At 40.6% G+C, this 22,249-nt stretch overlaps 4 protein-coding genes and 1 long non-coding RNA gene across 7 annotated transcripts; 1 reads left to right on the top strand and 4 right to left on the bottom strand.

The window, feature by feature from the left end:
* Nucleotides 1–6,671: 6,671 nt before the first annotated feature.
* On the bottom strand, nt 6,672–11,268 carry LOC128612522 (histone H1-like). The gene is made up of 3 exons (XM_053632810.1): nt 10,181–11,268; nt 6,983–7,076; nt 6,672–6,752 (listed from the first exon to the last, which is right to left on the bottom strand). Exons 1-2 carry the CDS (start codon nt 10,783–10,785, stop codon nt 6,983–6,985), a joined length of 699 nt encoding a protein of 232 aa, XP_053488785.1. The 5' UTR covers nt 10,786–11,268; the 3' UTR covers nt 6,672–6,752.
* Nucleotides 9,046–10,157, bottom strand: LOC128612527 (histone H2A). Its single transcript, XM_053632817.1, has one exon. The coding sequence runs from the start codon at nt 9,526–9,528 to the stop codon at nt 9,142–9,144; it is 387 nt and encodes a 128-aa protein (XP_053488792.1). The 5' UTR covers nt 9,529–10,157; the 3' UTR covers nt 9,046–9,141.
* Nucleotides 11,269–13,997: 2,729 nt separating the features above from the next.
* On the bottom strand, nt 13,998–17,827 carry LOC128612520 (tumor necrosis factor receptor superfamily member 14-like). Of its 3 annotated transcripts, none has more exons than XM_053632807.1 (3): nt 17,727–17,827; nt 16,460–16,878; nt 13,998–16,284 (listed from the first exon to the last, which is right to left on the bottom strand). In XM_053632807.1, exon 3 carries the CDS (start codon nt 16,052–16,054, stop codon nt 15,359–15,361), a length of 696 nt encoding a protein of 231 aa, XP_053488782.1. In that variant the 5' UTR covers nt 16,055–16,284; nt 16,460–16,878; nt 17,727–17,827; the 3' UTR covers nt 13,998–15,358. The 3 variants fall into 3 exon arrangements, with proteins under 3 accessions (XP_053488782.1, XP_053488780.1, XP_053488779.1); XM_053632805.1 differs by lacking the exon at nt 17,727–17,827 and adding an exon at nt 17,038–17,485; XM_053632804.1 differs by lacking the exon at nt 17,727–17,827 and having other exon boundaries at nt 16,464–17,485.
* Nucleotides 17,828–18,061: 234 nt separating this feature from the next.
* LOC128612525 (histone H3) lies at nt 18,062–18,796 on the bottom strand. The gene has a single exon (XM_053632815.1). The coding sequence runs from the start codon at nt 18,595–18,597 to the stop codon at nt 18,187–18,189; it is 411 nt and encodes a 136-aa protein (XP_053488790.1). The 5' UTR covers nt 18,598–18,796; the 3' UTR covers nt 18,062–18,186.
* A 1,830-nt stretch (nt 18,797–20,626) lies between these two features.
* LOC128612529 (uncharacterized) lies at nt 20,627–22,097 on the top strand. Its single transcript, XR_008386757.1, has 4 exons — nt 20,627–20,835; nt 20,995–21,116; nt 21,337–21,391; nt 21,622–22,097. It is a non-coding gene; the product is annotated as an uncharacterized LOC128612529 (long non-coding RNA).
* The last annotated feature ends 152 nt before the right edge of the window (nt 22,098–22,249 follow it).

Genomic DNA, 22,249 nt, shown 5'->3' with positions numbered 1-22,249 from the left:
TTCCTATTTCCATTTTCGCTATCTGTGTTACAGTCAATGTATGCACTGTGTTTGAACCTAAATGTCATACATCAACCAAAGCTGCGCCTCCAGAATGACAGCTGAGTTTAAGATTGGCAAAATATGTCGCAGCAGTTGCATTCGTCAAATAAACTATGAGCAATTAAGTAGTGCCAATGAGATAGTTACAGCAATGTGTAATGTCTAATAAGCTCAAAAAGAGTCGGATTCCTCGCACACTTTATTCTACTTGGCCAATCAAACACAATTATGAACTGGGATTCTGATAGTTGTGCGCCTTTAACTCACTGTGTAGAAAAATGAGGTCAGATATAAAGACAACACCTTTCATTACGTATTTAATTACTTCGATTGAGGTCAATATTAGAAGTAGTAGTAATAGTAATAGTAGTAGTAGTAGTAGTACAATACCTACAATCTACCTTCTGTTTTAGGCGGCGTCGTGTGTTGTGCTGGATGGAACATGACTGCCCTCGTGTGGCCAAACTCGGGAACGGCAATTTCCCAAAAATTTCACTATTCCGTTATAAAGCTTTTAAGGGCGGTGTTTAGAAGTCTATATTTGTAGTAGTTAGCAAAGAGTGGGGTAAGAGGTAGTAGATGCTATGAAAATTCATGTCTCTCTCCTTTTTTACCCTCTCGCTCACCCCATATAGACATATACGTGACTTGTTTGTTTAATCTATGTGTGTGTTTGTTTTTGTACTTTATATGTATTTCATCAGTGCTGCTACGAGCTTATTTCTATCCCCCCACCCACCCCAGCCCGTGCAGGCCGCTTAATTAGCTGATTATTTGAATCAGGTGAGTTCGTTGCAGGTTCTAATTGAACATCCGCGGGAGTCTAGAAAGCCTCTCTCTAATATCTTTCTTGCCAGTTCAACTCTAACTTCACCAAAACCCCAAGAAAGCACTACTGGTTAGTTTTGTTTACAGTAAGTATCTCAAATTCAAGTGTAGCGGGTTCATCATGAAACTCCCAGATTTGTTCATGAGTACCAACATTCATGTTCATTCTCATCACTGCGCCCCTCAACTTCATGTGTTCCCTACGTGGCCTCATCTATTTCGCTCGAGAATATCCACAAACAGGGAAGAACTGTACAAAGATAAAGTTAATGTATACCATTGTTAAATTACGACAATAAATATCATGAACGGGACCGGACAAAAAGGAAGAGAGAGAGAGAGAGAGAGAGAGAGAGAGAGAGAGTAATAGAAATATCATGTCAAAGTTCTTACCCAGAAAACCGCTTCTGGGAAATTGCCGTTCCCGTGGTTGGACACACGAGGGCAGTCAAGCTCCATCCAGCGCAACACATGACGCCGTCTGAAACAGAAGGTAGGTTAGGGATAGTGTACAGACACAGCTCATCAGCGTTATTACTACAAATTGCATCATTTTCACACATCAAGGACGATACACGGAGCTTCTGAACTATTTAACAGTAGCTTATTATTATTATCATCTCGTTTTTAAATAACATACCTTCATCACTGGACATGTAATTAAAAAAAAACAACACCTTTCCATGTACAAATTTACATTGTTACAAAACAGCTGTACGTGTATCTGGATACATTAATTCAATGTCCATTCTTAAACACGTTACATAAACAAACAAAAGGAAAAGCTTAGATAGACCAAAGATCTAAATACAACTCCGTTCAAATGAATACATGCCTGCTCAGACACCACAACGTTTAAAAACCCAGAGATTCGCGGCGTCATAAAGGGATCAACCGTCAAGCATACCATCAGGTTAGTTCTAGAACTCTAACCGCGACGTCATAACGGATCTTATGGCTCGCTGCTCAGATTTCACTATATTTGTCTGTCTGTGTGCACGCCAACATAGTTTAAACAATAATAATACATTCACAGTTTATCATGTACATAGCAGTATATTCATCAACATCATAAAGTACACACATTCTTTTCTAATATAATATTAACATTGCAATCTTCTTCCCTAGTTCTGGATATTCTCGAGTGAAGTAGATGAGGCCACCTACGGAACGCATTAAGTTACATACACAGCAAAATCCACAGAAACAAACCAACTCTACTGGAGTTAACTTCAACACTTTTAAAGTGTCCTGAGGGGTCCTCACTCCACGTTGGCATTTTAACACTTTAATAGAGTTCACATCAACTCTTTGTATAGTTGAAATTTAACACTACACAAGTGTTAGTTTCTCAACACCAGTGTGTAGTGTTAGAAATTAATTCTCATAGGAGTAATTCATTAACTCTCATACTGTTAATTGCATACTATAAAATGAGTTGCCTCAAACATTATAAAGTGTTAATATGCTACTTCACAATTAAAATTACATTTAAATGATTACAAATCTAAAAGACAAATTAAGGGAAAAAAACTGTTAGATTGCTTTATAGTTTTATTTTTTCAAGGGCATTAACATTACTGACCCCTCAGGTCAAGTCTTTCTAAATATAACAATTGGGCACTATGTAAACTCTTTGATTATTCTCATTAGAGCACTGCTTGTCAAATGGCCTAAAATGTGTCAGTTCGTTCACAGAGATGACAGAAAACTCATCCATTTGGTCATCTTTTATACAGTATGCATTGAAGTGGTCATCATAGTACATCGTTTTTACATTACAGGAAATTATGAAAGCACTCTTCATATATTATTATCTCACAGATCTTTTTGAACACAGGGAGATCATAGGTACATCCAGTGCATATGAACAAACCAACCTGATACTCAGTACCATAATATCTGACCCTCTTTGTACTTGTAACACTCAAACAGGCTTCTAAATATAATGTCTGAACTGAGTTCTCCCCCTCCTTGCAAGTTACAGATGGTTTTTGATGTAGGACCAAATTCAAACCTTCTAAAACAATAATTTTCATAGTTAAATGCCAGTTGACGTTGATGTTGCTTTACTAATGAGATTCTTGAAATTTTTGCCACATCTTTTGAAAATATGGTGCTTAGCTTCAAATCGCATGCACCGCATATGGATAAGAGGGCCAATTTTTTTATGCATCTCAGATAGTGCATCATCAAGTGGTGCTTGGGAATCAACCTCTTGTCAGGAAACAATTCTTTGAATAGAGTATGGTGATCACAGATCAGATGTTTTAAGTAACACATCATCCCATCAGTTAGGAGAACACTGTATTGACAATGTGTTTCAAAAGCAGGAGAAAGTTCCAGTGATTGTTATTCCTTTTAGTGACATCACTAAATATCAGTGGAGTGTTGTGCAGAAGACACCATGACTGTATGGCATTCAAACCCAGGTGTTTGCTCTTGTCATCCATTTTTAACCCACTTGGTTTGTTTTTATGGTCTGTGTAACCATAATTAAAGCTCCGTATCCTATTTGACAATGTGTTCAAAGAGACATAGTCCTGTTTAACAAGGTACTCAAAAACCAGTTTAAGTTCATACTGTACCACACCCTCTAGCAGATCATGCATGATGTCAACAGTATAGTTATCAGTACAATGGAAATACTGTAATGAATTGAGCACACATGACTTTTTGACACCATATATTGACCGCAGTTTAGGATTTTCATTTAGTGCCTTACAATGTTCAGTATGAACCTCTGTGGAACGGAAAATTAACCCAGAATGATCTTCAGTAAATATAGATTGAACTTCTTCCTTACTAATTAAACAAAACCTACAGAAATTAGTTGCACTGAAAGATTCCACAAATCCCAGCAAGCCATTTAAAGCGAAATTATCTGCTGTTACTTAAATTACTGAGCCAAACAATGGTTGTTCAAAACAAGGAAGCTATATGCCTTCGGCTTCTAAGATTTTCAGGTCATCAATAGGGGCTTAAGTATCACATCAAAACCATATGTCTTAAGATCTTCCGTGTGGAATAGAGCTGCAAGATGTACATTAATCAGTACCGAGTTACACTTGAGTGGAAGATTTTTTTTTTTTTTTTTTTTTAAGAGTAAAATAGATACAAGCAAGTTTGTGGATCCCCCTCTTGGAACCTAGAGGGTTAGCAGTTTCAAAATCGTAGTAATAGAGTAGAATCTGTAAAGCGTGCTTTTGCTGCGAGAACAGTGCCTGGTTTTGGAAATACGACCCATCGTTAATGACTTTGTAAACGCCAATCCCACTCTGTTTGTCCTGTAAAAAGCTCTCTCTAACTTGACTGTTTTTGAATATGGATTTCAGTGTACCCAGAATGGGTACATACATGCACTTGTCCGTTATGGACCTGCCTGCCTGTAGTTCTATCTCTGCGCAAATCCATTCTCACCCAAGAACACATTTTTTTAGGTTCAACTATTTCCCATTTCTCATCATAATATTTATGCCTCCTTGACTCAGTGTTTAATGCTGAAAAAGGATTACCTAATTGATCAAAACAGTGTTCTATTCTTCTACAAGTGTCTGAACTTGTACTTTCAGGAGTAACAGTTTTAAGAACTGCATCTCGCGCTTGGATTTTAACATCATTAACAACTTCTTTCATCGAACAAACAATTGTCTGGACAGCATTTTCAGAAAGACCTGATGCTTGCAAATGAGCAGCAATCCACACATTGAAGCTGACTTGTAAGAACAGAACTTTGTGAAGTATGTAAAGTGGCAACAGAATTTGGGCGATCATTTGAACATTCCGCCTCATATTCTCCCTGAGTGGAAAGATCCTGATTAGTATCAATCTCTTGATCCATAGTGTGACTATGTACCTTGCTGAGGTGTTTTCGGAAGCCACTATAAATACAAAATGATAACGGGTAACCTGGCTCTCCACATTTTAAATGTAACTTTTTGCTAGGATATAAACCATGTTGAAATTTTAAATGTTGACAAAGAACCAAACAAGTTCTGAGGTGTGCTTTACATACAAAACATGTGAACATCTTCAAGGCTGTTAATCTCGCTGCAGCAATCGTGCTCGAAGTTCTTTAACACGCAGGCTCTCCTTTGCTCTTCCGACATCGATGTTATAGATAGTGGTTTGGATAAATGTGTAGAAATCACAAAGAGCTTCATCATATGAGAAACTGAAGACATAGTGAGCTTTGAACAGTTCATCAAAAGCTGCCACTGATTTGTGTGCCTTACATGGGAACGGTTTTTGGTCGATAATAACATAGAACTTTTGGATATCCTCCTTTCGCTCACCGATGCAGAGGAGGAATGGTTGTCTTGTGTCAGCACTCTCAATGAAGGTAGTCACACTGGCTCCTTCCTGTAGGTCAGCAAAGGGACATAAAATAAATATGAAAATAAAACTCTGTATGTAATGTTTTTTTACATTATCACTAGCACAGTCACATCTTGTTTGCAGGTGGAGTAAGCAAAATGAGATGCAGGTCTCAGAATCCCAAAATAATCTACACCTCATGAGTTCCTAAAATTAAGATCTGAGGTTTAAATATTAACTTTTGCATACCTTAAGACAGTGGTTTTCAAAGTGGGAGCTGCCTGGGGGGCCTCAGCAATTTGGTGTGCCCATCCCTCCCAATAGTATGTTTTCTCTTTCTCACTCTCAGACAAACACACACACAATCATTTCCTAATGTCATGTAAAGATGTAAGATGTTATTATTATTATTATTATTATTATTATTAATAATAATAATTTTTATTAATAACAAAAAGTGAGATCTATATTCAGAAGTCTGTATTTTTAATCTGTTTTAAAGACATCTTGCAAAAGGGGGGCCTTGGTCAAATGTTAATGCCATTTGTGGGGCCTTGCCCTGGAAAAGTTTGGGAACCCCTGCCTTAAGATGTCTCACAAGATGGCTGGTTGCTTGAGCTGAACTGATCTTGGATGTTTTTTTCTGCCCTCTTAAGGTTAGAGGGAGCAGATGCAGCAGCAAAAGGATTGAGGACATATCGCTGTCCCATCCTAAAGACATCACAAAATAATTAAATGATCTCTCTTTAATTATTTTTTTAAAGACTGGAACATTTTAAAAATACAAAACAGTTTATACTGACCATTGTAGTCCTCAGATTCAGGTTCAGTTCCTGACAGCAGCTCGCCCATATTCTTAAGAGTCTTGCAGTCTGCAATGATTTTTGGCTTGAAGAATGTTGACCACTTTGCCAGGAACTTCTGAGACACTTCGTCACCAAACATCATGGAGAAATCCTGGTTGATCTATAAACAAGGTTTATACAGGTTTAAAATTAGCAGACATAAATGGATGAAAGGTCAAACACTAAAAATTAAGATCTGCTGTGTTATTTATGCATACATTTGGGATATAAAAGATTAGAACATTGAATTTCTCAGTTTGCATCGGCCTGTTGTTGTTATGGTGATCATTGAACAACTCCTTTCCCTACTGTACCAGTGAACTCATTTAATAACTACAGAGAAGGTAATTTCCTTTTCAAAACTACTTCCAAAGCTAAAGATTTTCTTACCAATCCAGATACAGCAAAGAAACGAGCGAACAAATCCAGGACTGAAGATGATGCATCCTCACCGACCATCTTCTGTCGATACTGGAAAGTCACTCTCATCTTCTCTTTGACCACAGATTCATCAGTGGAATATCGTATTGTAGATATCACCTTCCTGCACTCCTCACCAAATAGCTGTTGACAGTTTAACAGAGATTCTCGTCTGGTTTTTGGACCATCCGGAAGAACAGCCTTGGAATGACACCGGGATCCAGCACAGGTGTTACGTTGAACTGTCTTGATCCTCCATGCAATGAGGTCGGTATTACCCTCAGTATCATAGTAGTGTTCCTGTTTAAGAAAAGACCCAAACAGAGGTATCTCGTGCTTGGCTTCAAGAATGAATTACTCAACACAATAAGTTCACACAATGACTATATAACATTACAAAAACAAGTGGAAAATAGCAACCTATAAACACTCATCTAAAACAAGATCATTTTAACTTTAAAACTATAAAAGGGAAGAAAATATAAAAACACACACTGGTTTGAGTTTTCAGACAGAATACAAGAACTTACCTATCCATGTTTGGAGAAAGGATCTTGGCGGTATGGAAAAAGGGTCACAATTCCCAGTGCATAATTGGTCCTCACACTTGACAATGGAATCCTCCTTTCAAAATAAATCAGTTTACTTTGCAAGCGTGTATGTTTTTCAAGAAGTTAAAGGGTAAATGCCCCTTTCCCACCAACACAGAATAGCATTCTTTAGCTGCGCCACATGAATCTGTTGTGTATTCAAATGAATACAGAGGCCAGCTCAGACACCACAACGTTTGAAAACTCACGGCATCATAAAGGGGGAAATCATCAATCATACCATCAGGATAGTTCTAGAACTCGGAACGCGGCTCCGATCTCACTATGTCTCCGCGCGCCAGCCAGACAGACACGCACTGGCCAACAGAACGCATTTAAAACATAATCATACATCATGGTGATGATTATGAATGTACTGCTATGTATATTTTATAATGTTAAAGTACACACCTTGATTTCTATTATAATAACATTATTAATGTATTTCTAATGTTATTAGACATTTCATTCTCATCACTGCTCTTAGTGTTCCCTAGGTGGCCTCATCTATTTCACTTGGAAAATATCCACAAATAGGGAAGAACATTACCTTTATCTTTGTAATGTATACAATAATGATCAAGAACAGGTTAAAAGGGGACACAGGAATATTAACCACGTTATATTGCTTACTCCACTCGGGCCTAACTACAAATGTACACTTATGACAGAACACCGCTGCTGGGAAATTGCCTTTCCCGAGGTTGGGCACATGAGGGCAGTCAAGCTCCATCCAGCGCAACACATGACGCCGCCTGAAACAGAAGGTAGGTTTGGGCTATTTTGCACACAGCTAATTACTGTGCCTTGTATTGTTCGGACATACATAAAACACCTATCATCATCATCTTTTCTTTCTGTACCACGTTCTGAAATATAAACTGCCGAAAAAAGAAAATCTGCTGTTTTCTGAGACGGTGAAGTGGCTCTTAAAAGAGCCTTTGTGTATATTAGACGAAGTTGTCGTTTAAGCGCGTTCTCCGCGAATACGGCGGGCCAGCTGAATATCCTTAGGCATGATGGTCACTCTCTTGGCGTGGATAGCGCACAGGTTGGTGTCCTCGAACAGACCGACCAGGTATGCCTCGCTCGCCTCCTGTAAGGCCATGACGGCCGAGCTCTGGAAACGCAAGTCGGTCTTGAAGTCCTGAGCGATTTCTCTCACCAGGCGCTGGAAGGGCAGTTTGCGGATGAGCAGCTCAGTAGACTTCTGATAACGGCGGATCTCCCTCAGAGCCACAGTGCCGGGCCTGTAGCGGTGAGGCTTCTTCACGCCGCCAGTAGCCGGCGCACTCTTGCGGGCAGCCTTAGTGGCGAGCTGCTTCCTCGGTGCCTTTCCACCGGTGGACTTACGGGCGGTCTGCTTGGTTCTTGCCATAGCATCGAACTCTGCACTTAACGGATAGAAAACAGAATAAACGGCGCTCTCGAACGCGGCCTTTTTTAAGCCATAACACCGCCCTGCGCTGATTGGGCGTCTCGAACGCACTCGTCTGCTATTCGAGAGAACGTTCGACGTCACCTGTTGACTATTGGACCGTCTTCTCTGCCACCGTTCGAAACACAAGACGCCCGCCCCTATTCTATTGGCGCGCTCTCTAGCTCAAATGCTTTGTTCATTAGGAACACACACAACGCCGTCACGAATCGTTTTCACTCCCCAGACTTCATTTAACCAGCACGCTAACTGCTCTTGTTCTTATAGACATTACTTAAATATGGTATCATGTCATGACTAGAAAATTATCAAGTCCTTCAAAAAAAGTAGCTGTCTCAGACTATAGCTTTGATCCCTCAAATTTCATTTAGTCAGCACGCTAACTACTGTTATTAATTAAATATGGTATCAAAGTCTTTTTTTATGCTCACTTTCACCCCCTCAGATTTCATTTAGACAACACGCCAATTATTATAGTTATTACTTGATGCTACCACATAGTTATTAGCCAAGTATAATGCTTGTGTTCTCATTTCAAACGTGCTGATTTTGAAATGCACACTTTCAGTAGAAAAACGGGTGTAAAAATTGCACTTTTGAAGCAGAGATGGGTGGCTCTTAAAAGAGCCTTTGGGTACTGAGAAAACAGTAGTGGATGAGTTTACTTGGTCTTGACAGCCTTCTCGGTCTTTTTGGGCAAGAGCACGGCCTGAATGTTAGGTAGCACACCACCCTGAGCGATGGTCACTCCGCCGAGCAGTTTGTTCAGCTCCTCGTCGTTACGGACGGCGAGCTGCAAGTGGCGAGGAATAATACGAGTCTTCTTGTTGTCACGGGCAGCGTTACCGGCCAACTCCAGAATCTCAGCGGTCAGATACTCCAACACGGCGGCTAGATAGACCGGGGCGCCGGCACCGACGCGCTCGGCATAGTTGCCTTTACGCAGAAGCCTATGCACACGCCCCACGGGAAACTGAAGTCCAGCCCTGGATGAACGAGTCTTGGCCTTAGCCCTAGCCTTTCCGCCGGTTTTTCCTCTGCCACTCATCTTGATGCTCAGATCTGTTCTAACAACAACTCTGAAATAAATATTACTCCCCGAGCTCTCCCTGATATAGACAAAACGGCCACTCTCTTATTCGCTAAGAACTCAGTGGCACATTAGCCAATCACAAGCAGGTCGTCGGATTCCAGCGTCGCCCCTCCCACCCCTGTTTGTGTGTGTGTGAGAGAGAGAGAGCGCATGAAAATAGACAGAAGGGAATATTCATACAAAAGCACAAAGTAACAACTGTATATTGAATTTATTTATTCTTATCATTAACATTGATTTATTATGTATCAGTATGTTATCCCTACATATTCTGTGATCGTTTTGGAGATCAGGAATGACGTTTAGGAATCACGATCAGGATTCTATTCTACTGTACTAAAATCAGCATCAGCCAGTAGAGGATCATTTGACGGCATGAGAGAATTGGGAATTCGTTTAATGCAAATACTGAGTAGATGCCTGTGGCTATGTGTACATGATATGTAGCAGATATGTGTATCCACACTATTGTATGTTTCTAACGTGTATTGCATTAATTCCATAAAGCTTGACTGAAGAGGAATTCCTGCTCTTTAAAGGAAAATATGGGTGGCTCTTAAAAGAGCCGTTTAAGGAACAAAAGTATGAAAGAAACAAATGTCTTTACTTCTTTTTGGCTGCTGCCTTCTTCGCCTTTGCCGCTTTAGGCTTTGTGGTCTTGGGCTTCACAGCTTTCGCTTTCTTGGGGCTCTTGGCTGCCTTTTTAGGGGTCGCGGGCTTTTTCGCCTTCTTCGGGCTCTTGGTGGCTTTCTTTGCGGCGACGGCAGCGGGCTTCTTCGCCTTCTTGGCCGCGGCGGCGGGTTTCTTGGCTGCTACCTTCTTGGGCTTCTTAGCCGCGGCGGGCTTTTTGGCGGCCGGCCTTTTCGCTTTGGGCGCGGCTTTCTTCACGGGCTTCTTGGCTTCGGTCTGCTTCTTGTTCAGCTTGAACGAGCCAGACGCGCCGGTTCCTTTGATCTGCACCAGAGTGCCTTTAGTCACGAGACCCTTAACGGCGAGCTTGACGCGGGAGTTGTTTTTCTCCACATCGTATCCGCCGGCAGCCAGCGCTTTCTTCACAGCAGCGAGAGACACGCCGCTCTTCTCTTTAGACGAGGAAATGGCTTTGACGATCAGATCGCCGACGCTAGGGCCAGATTTTTTTGCTCTCGAAGCTGCTTTCTTCTTGGGCGCTTTGGCCGGCGCGGCAGCGGGAGCGGGTGCGACTTCTGCCATCTCTCTTGGAACTACGTAGAATACACGAATCGTACGCTGTACGTTACTGTGTAACACAGGAACCTTCCTCCCCGCGGCCGGGGGGCTGGTCTTAAAAGCAGATATGAGAGCGTTGTAGACTCCACCCGGGCGCCGCTGAATGAATGCACTACCGCGGCGCGCGCTCAGCTGTGTTTTCTCATGGCATTTCTCGGCGAAAATCCGACTCGCTAGACGAGATTCAAAACGTTGAAGCACACGCTGAGCAAGGACGGGCTTTCTCGTTTCTCCCGTGGCCCGGCCTGGCCGGCTAGAGAGCAACAGTCTAGCGCAGCGGACATGAAAAGGTGCGGCGCGCGTTGTGCTCAAGCCGGCGAGCTGCGCATTTGGTGCGATGTGGTGTGTAAAAACGGGCGAAAAGCAGACACGGCCGTCGTATGCGTTCTGGGCCGAGTTGAAGGCGAGCCTTGTGTACGAGCCTGACGTCTTTGCAGCTGTCGAGTGGTGTGTGTAGTATTTGAAGCAGAGCGCGTTGGGGGCCATGTAAAGCACAGCGCGCATGACTCCCGCAGCGCGACTCCCTCGGTCTTTGCCATCGTCCGGTCCCCGAGCTCTGCTCTAATGCGTTAACCCAAACTCTGCTGTCACCCTAATGCCTTGTGTGTGTTGTATTCCATGCTGCTAGAACATTCTTTTCAATGACTTCGTGCTAATGTCACATTAGTTTGAATGACTACGTACTACTACAACAGGATTTAGAATGATTGTGTGCTTCTGGAACAGAGGTCTCAAACTCAAATTGCCATGGGGCCACTTTTGGTACTGTCATCTCATAGGTGGGCCATAAGAGCATTAAAGTACTCCAAGAAAGTGCAATATTCTCAAAATGTTCTTTTTTTAATTACCATTACCAACATATTTTATTCAACAAATTTAGTAGTAGTAAACATAACCATAACAATATCAAACAATAATTTGGTAAAAATTTCAACATAAATGTAATAGATCACACACACACACATTTTTGTTTTGTTTTCATTCTTGCCAGACACCTGACAGTGCTTCTTCTCACACAAGTGAGATACATTTGCCCTGATGGAGGTTGTAGTCGATACTCTAAGTACAGCTTCAAGATGGGCGTCAGTAATCCTGGACCTGTACTTGCATTTATTAAAGTTCATTGTTGAGAAAAGTTTTTCACACAGATATGTGCTTCCAAAAAGGCACATTAACCGACTGAACATTTTTAACAGTTCTGGGAAGGATGGCGTTAAGACTCTCAGAAATTGTCCAATGAGATCTGCTTTTCCCTGTGCCTCCCTGAATTTAGTCTTTAGTTCACTGTTACACTGCAAGTCAATAAGTTCCATTTGCAACACACTTGGGACACTCTCCACATCAACTGAGAAGGGGTCTGCCAGCATCTGGAAAGTGTCATGGTGTGCCTTGAAATCAGCAAAGTGCTCATCACATTCCTGCAGTAGGTTGTCAATAGCAGATGTATATTTATCACCACTGAATGATGTTCCCTCCTCCACAAGAGATTTGCATGATGGGAAATGGCTACGTTTTTTTGCAGAAAGCTGACAGTTTTATGGAGAAGGCTTTTACATTTTCATAAGCTGCTGTGATGAGCTGATCAGGGCCCTGGAGCTTCAGGTTAAGGATGTTTAGCTCATGTGTTATGTCCACTAGGAAGTCAAGATCCATCACCCATTTTGGATCATCAAATTCATGAACATCCATTCTGCCATCTTCCATGAATCTCTTCATCACTGTTCTTAACTCAAAGAATCACTTCAGGACATTTCCCCTGCTGAGCCAGCGCACCTCAGTAAAGTAAAGTACATCACCATATGCTGACTCAATTTCTTGCAAAAAGGCCCTGAACCGGCGGTGCTGCAAACCCCTAGATCTGATATAATTAATGCATTTCAGAACAACAGCCATAACATGTTCATATTTCAGGCACTTGCTGCACAGTGCCTGTTGGTGTATAATGCAGTGCGGAACAACTGCTGGACCTGCTTTTTCCTCTTCTAATTTTCTTTGTAAAAAATATCTTTGGATGTGGTGCGGCCGTGCATTGGACACAAACTTAGCAACTCTTCTGTCACTTAGAACGTCTCATTAATACCCCTTATGAAAATTGCGAGCTGAGCATTGTCAGTCTTATCGGTGCTTTATCGGTGTTAGCCGATAGCGCTATATTGTTGAACAAGCTCTTTTTTTTTGTACATAAAATATCCGCAACTTTCATCATGCAGTCCTTCCGAAACAGGCGTTCAGTGAATGGCTTTCCGGCTTTGGCGATTAATTCACTCACCACATAACTTGCCTCATCTGCAGTATCAGCATCCTTTTTGGCTTTATGAAAAATACTTTGCTGAGATATAAATCCTCTCTGTAACTGTGTGGCTCCTGTTGCCATCTCATCTCCCTCATACTTCTCGTACTGCTCTCAGTGTTTAGTCCAATAATGACGCTTGATATTATATTCCTTTAAAACTGCAACTTTTTCGTTGCATATCAGGCAGGTAGCATTTCTATTAAACTCCACACAAAAAATACTGGGTAGTCCATCTTTCTTGAAACAGTCTGTGTTCATCATCCACCTTACGTTTTGATTTTGACAGCAACATCTTTGTTCTTCAGCACCTTGTGGGCATTTTGGCCAACTTTGACCTTTACCATAACAAACGAAATGCATAAAAAAAAAACAGAATTGTGTTTTTATTTTAATTATTTCAAAAGGGTAGGTTGAATTGGCATGAAACCGCTATATCATTAGATTTGGCAGGCCAGATTATATATATATATATATATATATATATATATATATATATATATATATATATATATATATATATATATCTCGTATATATTACATCTTATATATATTACATCTCGTCGCAGGCTGAACTGAGGGGGAAGGGGGGCCTGATGTGGCCGGGAGTTTGTTCTAGAACCTTAGTTCAAATGACTTGTGCTAATGTCACATTAGTTTGAATGACTATGTACTACTACAACACTATTTAGAATGATTATGTGCTTCTAGAACATTAGTTTGAATGCCTACGTGCTACTGGAATACCATTTTCAGTCACTTCCTGTTGCTACAATTTTAATACGAATAACTTTGTGCTGCTAAAGCCCCATTTTGCATTGCTCAGATTATACAACCCCCCGAAACCTTGCTACAACCCTGTTTAGGTTTACTTATCCCTGCATTTAGTAGATTGCTCGGTGTAGGTGACGGCGTCGCGGATCACGTTCTCCAGGAACACCTTCAGCACACCGCGAGTCTCTTCATAGATCAGACCAGAAATACGCTTTACACCGCCACGGCGAGCCAGACGGCGAATAGCTGGCTTGGTGATCCCCTGGATGTTATCGCGAAGCACTTTGCAGTGACGCTTAGCGCCTCCTTTGCCGAGTCCTTTACCACCCTTGCTTTGTTTTTTTTTTGTTGTTTTTTTATCAGTGTTTTAATTATTAGTAAGCAACAATGGCAAAGAAGAAAAAAAAACCCAGAATAAACTGTGAAAGGAAGTTTCAGTAGGGAAAGCTCATCCTCCTCTGGCCAGCATATTAATATTAACTCATTAACGACTGTGACATCCCTTTCTACAGGCAACATTGTCTTTAAATGATTATTTTTGAAGCCCCTTACACCAGTTCCTCTGCTCACACCACACTGAAGCTGTTGGGTTTCCAAATTTAAGTTACACCGATGCATAATAACATTCCAATATGTTTCATGGGAACAGGCTTACACAAGATCAATAAAATAATTTTGAAATGACTGCCAGGCTAAATGTACACAATACCTCAATGTTATGTAAATATGTGATATGAACAATTGTATATACATTAACATGTGACTACATCACAATGTGCAATGTGCAAATCCAAGATCTACTAAAAATTAGACAAAAAAATAATTTCTCTTGGAGCATGAGTTAAAACAGAGGAAAACGCACTCGACACCAAAGCAAAGCTTGCTAAATTAATTAAAAATAAAAATGTAAATGTTGTGATTGCATATATTTAAAACAGGTAAAACTCTAAATTAGTATTGAACTCTAAATTGGTTCAGATGTAACCAGTTTCCAGAAGAAGTGACATAATTATTTAAATGGAGTGAAGCTGAATTAAACTGCTACATGATCTTCATGTTCCTGGTCCAGTGTGTGTTAGTAAATTTACCCAACAATAAGAATCACAAACAAGCAGGAGCAAAACAAGTCCAAATCAAAGTTCTGTTGAAGTCTCAATCAGGGTTTGGTTATAAAAAAAATTATCCAAATGTAGAACCATAAAATCCATGAATGTACTGTACTGGAAATAATGTACTGTAGCACGATCCCCCTCTGCCTTGAGATATTGTGGGTTTCCAAACAAAAAATGTCCATTTCTCCTTTTGTACAGCTGGTGGTTTCATAACACACTGAAATAGATACTTGTGGGGGAATTAACAATGTTCTCACATGTACAATGTGTTCCTTGTTCCAATCAGGTTACAGCTGGCGAAGCTGTTTCCCTTTTTACCACCGGATTACTGGATGATGGGACACATAATGAAGCTTTCAGGTTATGTTTCTTCTACAGGACTTCTTACTTGTGTGAAACATTTGATTGCTCCTCTGTGCCACAGATATAAAACTATAACAAGCAGTATAACAAGTGCAGAAAGTGGAATCAATACTAGGAAAACATATCTTGTCCTTCTTGGTTTGCATTGAACATCTGTAATGGAAGTGCCTTCTTGGTCCTCAATCTCATTATTGACCCAACAGTCAGTCCATTTAGTGCAGTTCACACCTTTAGGAGAATAAAATCCTGGTGGACACGGCTCACAAACTGTATCCGAGTCCTTAGTGCCTGGAGTCTTTACTTGCTGCCCTGGTTCACATTCACTGTGTTTTGACGCAAGAGAACATTCTCTATTGGAGTACTGCATGCAATAATATCCATCCAAGACCTCACATACCGTATCCTTTATTGTGGTACACTCTTGCAATATATAAAGGCCTGTGTCACAGGATTTACATGAAAAACATTTGTTAAGGTCATTAGGTTCATTCATAAACATTCCTTTAGAACAAGGTTTGCATAATGTACTGTAATCACCAATGCAGTCAATGAGAACCACCGACCCTATAGAACACATTGGACAACATTCTCCAGCTGCCGATAGATATTGACTTTTCCCACATTTAGCTCCATATGTGAGGACAGCATAAACACCGAAAATGTACAGACGAAGTGTCAGAACCGTGGATTTCATTATTCTGACACAACACAGAGTTAGATCAATACAGCAGAACTGGCTGATCACAGTATGGACCGCGTCGTGTCTTCTCGCTCTAATCGTCGACTCGTACTACACCCTCCCGTCACTTCCTCCATTTTCTTCTGTAGTCGAGTTGAATCTTTTTCAGCGGTGTCGCGACCGACGGGTTTTATCTCCGTAACCGAGCCAATTGCCATACTTCTTTTGACATACTTTAGTTTTAACTAAAAACAAGGTGAATTACTCAGAAGTTTCGATTCATCGTTATTCCACACAAAATGGCTCTGCCAGACATGATACTGCTTTCGAAGTCAAACCGCTCACTAAAAGTTCTCGCGCAGCGCGACAATTATTATAATAATTGGATTATTATAAGTAGTAGTAATAGTAGTACAATACCTACAATCTGCCCTCTGTTTTAGGCGGCGTCGTGTGTTGTGCTGGATGGAACATGACTGCCCTCGTGTGGCCAAACTCGGGAACGGCAACATTCATGTTCATTCTCATCACTGCGCCTATGCAACTTCATGTGTTCCCTACGTGGCCTCATCTATTTCGCTCGAGAATATCCACAAATAGGGAAGAACGGTACAAAGTTAAAGTTAATGTAAACCATCGTTAAATTACAACAATAATTATCATGAACTGGACCGGACAAAAGGAAGAGAGAGAGAGAGAGAGAGAGAGAGAGAGAGAGAGAGAGAGAGAGATATCATGTCAAAGTTCTTAGCCAGAAAACCGCTTCTGGGAAATTGCCGTTCCCGTGGTTGGACACACGAGGGCAGTCAAGCTCCATCCAGCGCAACACATGACGCCGCCTGAAACAGAAGGTAGGTTAGGGATAGTGTACAGACACAGCTCATCAGCGTTATTACTACAAATTGCATCATTTTCACACATCAAGGACGATACACGGAGCTTCTGAACTATTTAACAGTAGCTTATTATTATTATCATCTCGTTTTTAAATAACATACCTTCATCACTTGACATGTAAAAAAAACCGTTCCATATACAAATTTACATTGAAATAATGTCTCCAGATACATGTACAGTAGTTTTGTGACAATGTCCAATCTTAAACACGTTAGATAAACAAATAAAAGGAAAAGGTTAGATAGACCAAAGATTTAAATACAACTCCGTTCAAATGAATACATGCCTGCTCAGACACCACAACGTTTAAAAACCTCGAGATTCGCGGAGTCATAAAGGGATCAACCGTCAAGCATACCATCAGGTTAGTTCTAGAACTCTGACCGCGACGTCATAACGGATATTATAGCTCGCTGCTCCGATTTCACTATATTTGTCTGTCTGTGTGCACGCCAACATAGTTTAAACAATAATAATACATTCACAGTTTATCATGTACATAGCAGTATATTAATCAACATCATAAAGTACACATTCATTTCTAATATAATATTAACATTGTAATCTTCTTCCCTAGTTCTGGATATTCTCGAGTGAAGTAGATGAGGCCACCTACGGAACGCATTAAGTTACATAGCAGCAACGATGAGAATAGAAATGTATTTCTAATATTAGTTGAAATTTCAAAGATTAAGGTAATGTATCATACATTATTACATTGCAATAATAATTATCATGAACGGGTTAAAAAAGAAGACCGATATTAATAGTAATATGTCAGATTTCTTACACAGAATACCGCTTTTGGGGAAATTGCTGTTCCCGAGGGTGGACACACGAGGGCAGTCAAGTTCCATCCAGCACAAGACACACGCCGCCTGGAACAGGAGGAAGATTTTGGCTATTGTACACAGACACAGCTCATCGGCGTTATTACTGTGCATTGTCTAGTTTTCACATAAGGACAATACACGGCTCTTCTGCACTGTTCATCTTTTAATAAGCAACCAAACATTATGTAATATACATAGCAGTATATTTATCATGATAAAGTTCACTCATTAATAACGAATCATAAGCATTCCTATACTTTCCCCTCTAATGGTGATAGAAATACAAAGAATATATATCCCCTTACCTCTGCACCACATTCTAAATATTCAAACACCCAATAAAGAAAATTTGCTGTTTCCTGAGACGATGAAGTGGCTCTTAAAAGAGCCTTTGTGTATATTAGACCGAGTTGTCGTTTAAGCGCGCTCTCCGCGAATACGGCGGGCCAGCTGAATATCCTTGGGCATAATGGTCACTCTCTTGGCATGGATAGCGCACAGGTTGGTGTCCTCGAACAGACCGACCAGGTATGCCTCGCTCGCCTCCTGCAAGGCCATGACGGCCGAGCTCTGGAAACGCAAGTCGGTCTTGAAGTCCTGAGCGATTTCTCTCACCAGGCGCTGGAAGGGCAGTTTGCGGATGAGCAGCTCAGTAGACTTCTGATAACGGCGGATCTCCCTCAGAGCCACGGTGCCGGGCCTGTAACGGTGAGGCTTCTTCACGCCGCCGGTAGCCGGCGCGCTCTTGCGGGCAGCCTTAGTGGCGAGCTGCTTCCTCGGCGCCTTGCCACCGGTGGACTTACGGGCGGTCTGCTTGGTTCTTGCCATAGCATCAAGCTCTGCACTTCACGGATAGAAAAACAGAATAAACGGTGCCTTCGAACGCGGCATTTTTAAACCATAACACCGCCCTGCGCTGATTGGGCGTCTCGAACGCGCTCGTCTGCTATTCGATAGAACGTTCGACGTCACCGGTTGACCATTGGACCGTCTTCTCTGCCACCGTTCGAAACACAAGACGCCCGCCCCTATTCCATTGGCGCGCTCTCTAGCACAAATGCTTTATTCATTAGGAACACACACAACGCCGTCACAAACTGTTTTCACTCCTAAGACTTCATTTAAGCAGCACGCTAACTGCTATTGTTCTTATAGTCATTGCTTAATATGATATCAAATCATGACTAGAAAATTATCAAGTGCTTTTTATGAACTGTTAAAAAATGCTTTATTGGCACAAATGTTAGATGAAATTATTAACAGGTCAGTTGCTGACCTATTGCAGGGTCTGTAACAGGTTACTATAAGTGGATGTCCAGGCTTAAAACATATTTGTGTACTCAAGCTTTTTGTTCTTAGGTAAAGGAGCAGATTTAGATGGTCACGATTGTTAAGGTGAACTGGGATGTTTGGATGCTGTCCCCCCCTTCACCCAGGTGTGTTTTAGGGACTTTTTTTTTAAAATACTCTAGTGTATTTGCTCTTTGATTTTGAATACAAACTTCTTTACTTTAGTATTTTGCTCCCGATCCCGATGCAATGTCATTGTATGCATGAATTCAAAGTGTCTGACAGTCTCGATGCGTCCACAGCGCTCACACTCTTTAGAACTCGGAAATAGAGAGGGGGGGGTGGGTTAAGGGCCTTGCTCAAGGCTTCAACAGTGGCAACACTGGGGCTTCAACCATTGACCTTCTGAGCAGTAATCCAGAGCCTTAACCATTGAGCCACCACTGCCCACTGTGTATTATTTTTGTTATGCTAAAATAATACAATAAACAGTAATAAAGCTGATGAGCTCTGTCTGTGTAAAATACCCAAAACCTACCTTCTGTTTTAGGCAGCGTTGTGTGCTGTGCTGGATGGAGCATGACTGCCCTCCTGTGGTCAAACTCGGGAACGGCAATTTCCCAGAAGCAGTATTTTGTTATTAAACTTTTAATAATGGTGCTTATATGTTTGTAGTATTTAGCCAAGTGTGGAGTAAGAAATATTAGATTCTATTAATATTAATATCTCTCTCCTTTTCCCCCATTTATGATAATTATTGTTGTATGTGTGTGTATGTGTATATATATATAATTACCTTTATCTTTGTAATCTTCTTCACTATTGAAATAGATGAGGCCGCCTATGGAACACATTAAGTCAGCAAGGGGGGTAGAGGTGGAGGGAATTATTATTATTTTTTATATATATAATTTATTATTATTATTGTTATGTGTGTGTGTCTTATTATTTCTGTGTCTGTGTTATTATTTCAGACATCAGATATTTCTCATCTATATTAAATGTTTTCTACACATGTGAGCATTTTAGAAACTGTTTGAAGGATTTTTACACGCACCCCTGCTCTCTTCAGACGGAACCCCGGTTGGGAAACACTGGCTTAGTTACTCGTCTGACCAATGTGTTTAACTTAGCCTCCATCATCACCTTTATTCTGAGTAACATTAATTACTCACACAAAAACTACTTACACACCAATCCTCACTAATATCAGGATACTCGTTCTCATTAAGGGAAAACCAGAAAAAAAATACATTTCTGCAAATGTTTAAGTAAACTTACTCAGCATATGAGTTCTGCTTCTTTATCTAATGATCTGCTGAGTGTTTCTAGCACTTCCTGTTATTTTACATTTATATATATATGTATATATATATATATATATATATATATATATATATATATATATATATATATATGTATATGTATAGAGCTCTGACAGTTGTTCGTGCACAGCTGAATGAAATCACGAGATAATAAATCAAGGTAATGAAATGATAATGTGTGTGATGTAGATTTTTACCAGACTTTTAATTTTCTGTGCTCTGTATTTGCACCTGTTTTCAGGCTTTTACTTTCAGTATTTGCAGGCCTTTGCTGGATGGATCAGAAAGCTGTCTGATAACAAACCATATCTATGTGTGTGTGTGTTTATTATCCTACCTCACTGCCCCTCCACCTCTGCAGAAAAAAACAGGTAGACGGAAGTGAAAGTGAAAGTCAGAGTCTCCATTTTGTGTGGAGGGGAAAGTACACCATTTCAGGAGTAAAAACACAGTGAGTATCTACATCTAAAGCTATAATATATAAACACACTGAATTTACACTAGATGCAGAAGGGTTTTGTGGGTTTGTTCTGAAGTTTGAATGTACACAGGTTGTTTTATGACGTGATACCGTGACTATTTCCTGTAAGTGAACTCTGTGCTGATACAGGGTTTGATTTAACACACCGATGTTGGAGTGAAGTAAACGTGTGTCCTGCTGATATCTGGAGAAGGAGACATGACCTCCAACATGAGTGTGTCTGGAGAACAGGACTTAAAGAAAGACGAGAGGTGAGTTACTTTTCCATTCACCAGCAATAAATACACACCGTCTCATGGGAACAGATCTGTATCTCACTATTCTTTTTCATGAACATGTTAGTGTCAGTGAGGAAATCCTGAAATCAGTGTATTGTGTTAAGAGGATAGTGTTAAATATCTGTCTCTGTATTTATTAGTGTGTGTTGTGCAGCTATGAACATATTACATCATGTGTTTTATTTGTTCACAGACCATAACAGAAGAAATCTAACCTCAGCAGAAATCAGTTGGTCTCCATATTTAAGGTGTGTGTCTTTTTAATGTGTGTAACTTGTGTGTGAGTACGTTGCAGGTTTTTTATTTAAGATAATGACAATTTACAGATTTATTGATGTGCAGCAGCATTATGGGTAATCAGAATTTCAGGTGTAACTGTGGTAATAGAAAGAGACTTTTCTTCTTTTCATAAAATAAAAGCATCTCTCAGTGTGTAACATTATAATATTTAGATGTGTTCCTGTGTGTTTCTGACCAGGAGCTGGAACACAAAGTCATCATTCTGATAAAGAATGAGCTGAAGTGGTTTAGGAAGCTCCTGAGTCCAGATTACCCAGCATGCACTGAGAGGGAGGTGGAGGATGAGGAGGATCTGCAGAGTGTCAGAGACGGAGCGCTGAAGATCACACTGCACGTCCTGAAGAACATGAACCACACAGATCTCGCTAACACACTGCACAACAGTAAGAGCTCTGAGTCATGGCTTTATTCCGTCAGGTTCACTTTAGAGAGAGGAAATAGTTTTAGATATGAACACTTTTAGTTTGAAGTTTGAGTTTAGTATCATGTACATCTGCTGCTTTTCTGTTCTGTTCGTGGTCCAGCTTGTGGTGACTCTGTCCAATGACCCTGTTCCTTCAGGAATATTTAGTACATGAATCAGGAATGAACAGCAGCATTTGAATTTTACATTTAATCCTGTGTTCAGCGATTTTACATTAAAACATGTTATTACTTTGTTTATTAGAACTCGCCTCTGTGTATCAGACAGAGCTGAAATCCAACCTGAGAGAGAAGTTTAAAAGAATTAATGAAGGAATCTCACAGTATGGAAGCTCAGCACTTCTGAATGAGATCTATACAGAGCTCTACATCACAGAGGGTTG

Source organism: Ictalurus furcatus, chromosome 9 (genome assembly GCF_023375685.1).
Source record: "Ictalurus furcatus strain D&B chromosome 9, Billie_1.0, whole genome shotgun sequence".
Lineage (NCBI taxonomy): Eukaryota > Metazoa > Chordata > Actinopteri > Siluriformes > Ictaluridae > Ictalurus > Ictalurus furcatus.
This window is presented reverse-complemented; position numbering and strand designations above follow the sequence as displayed.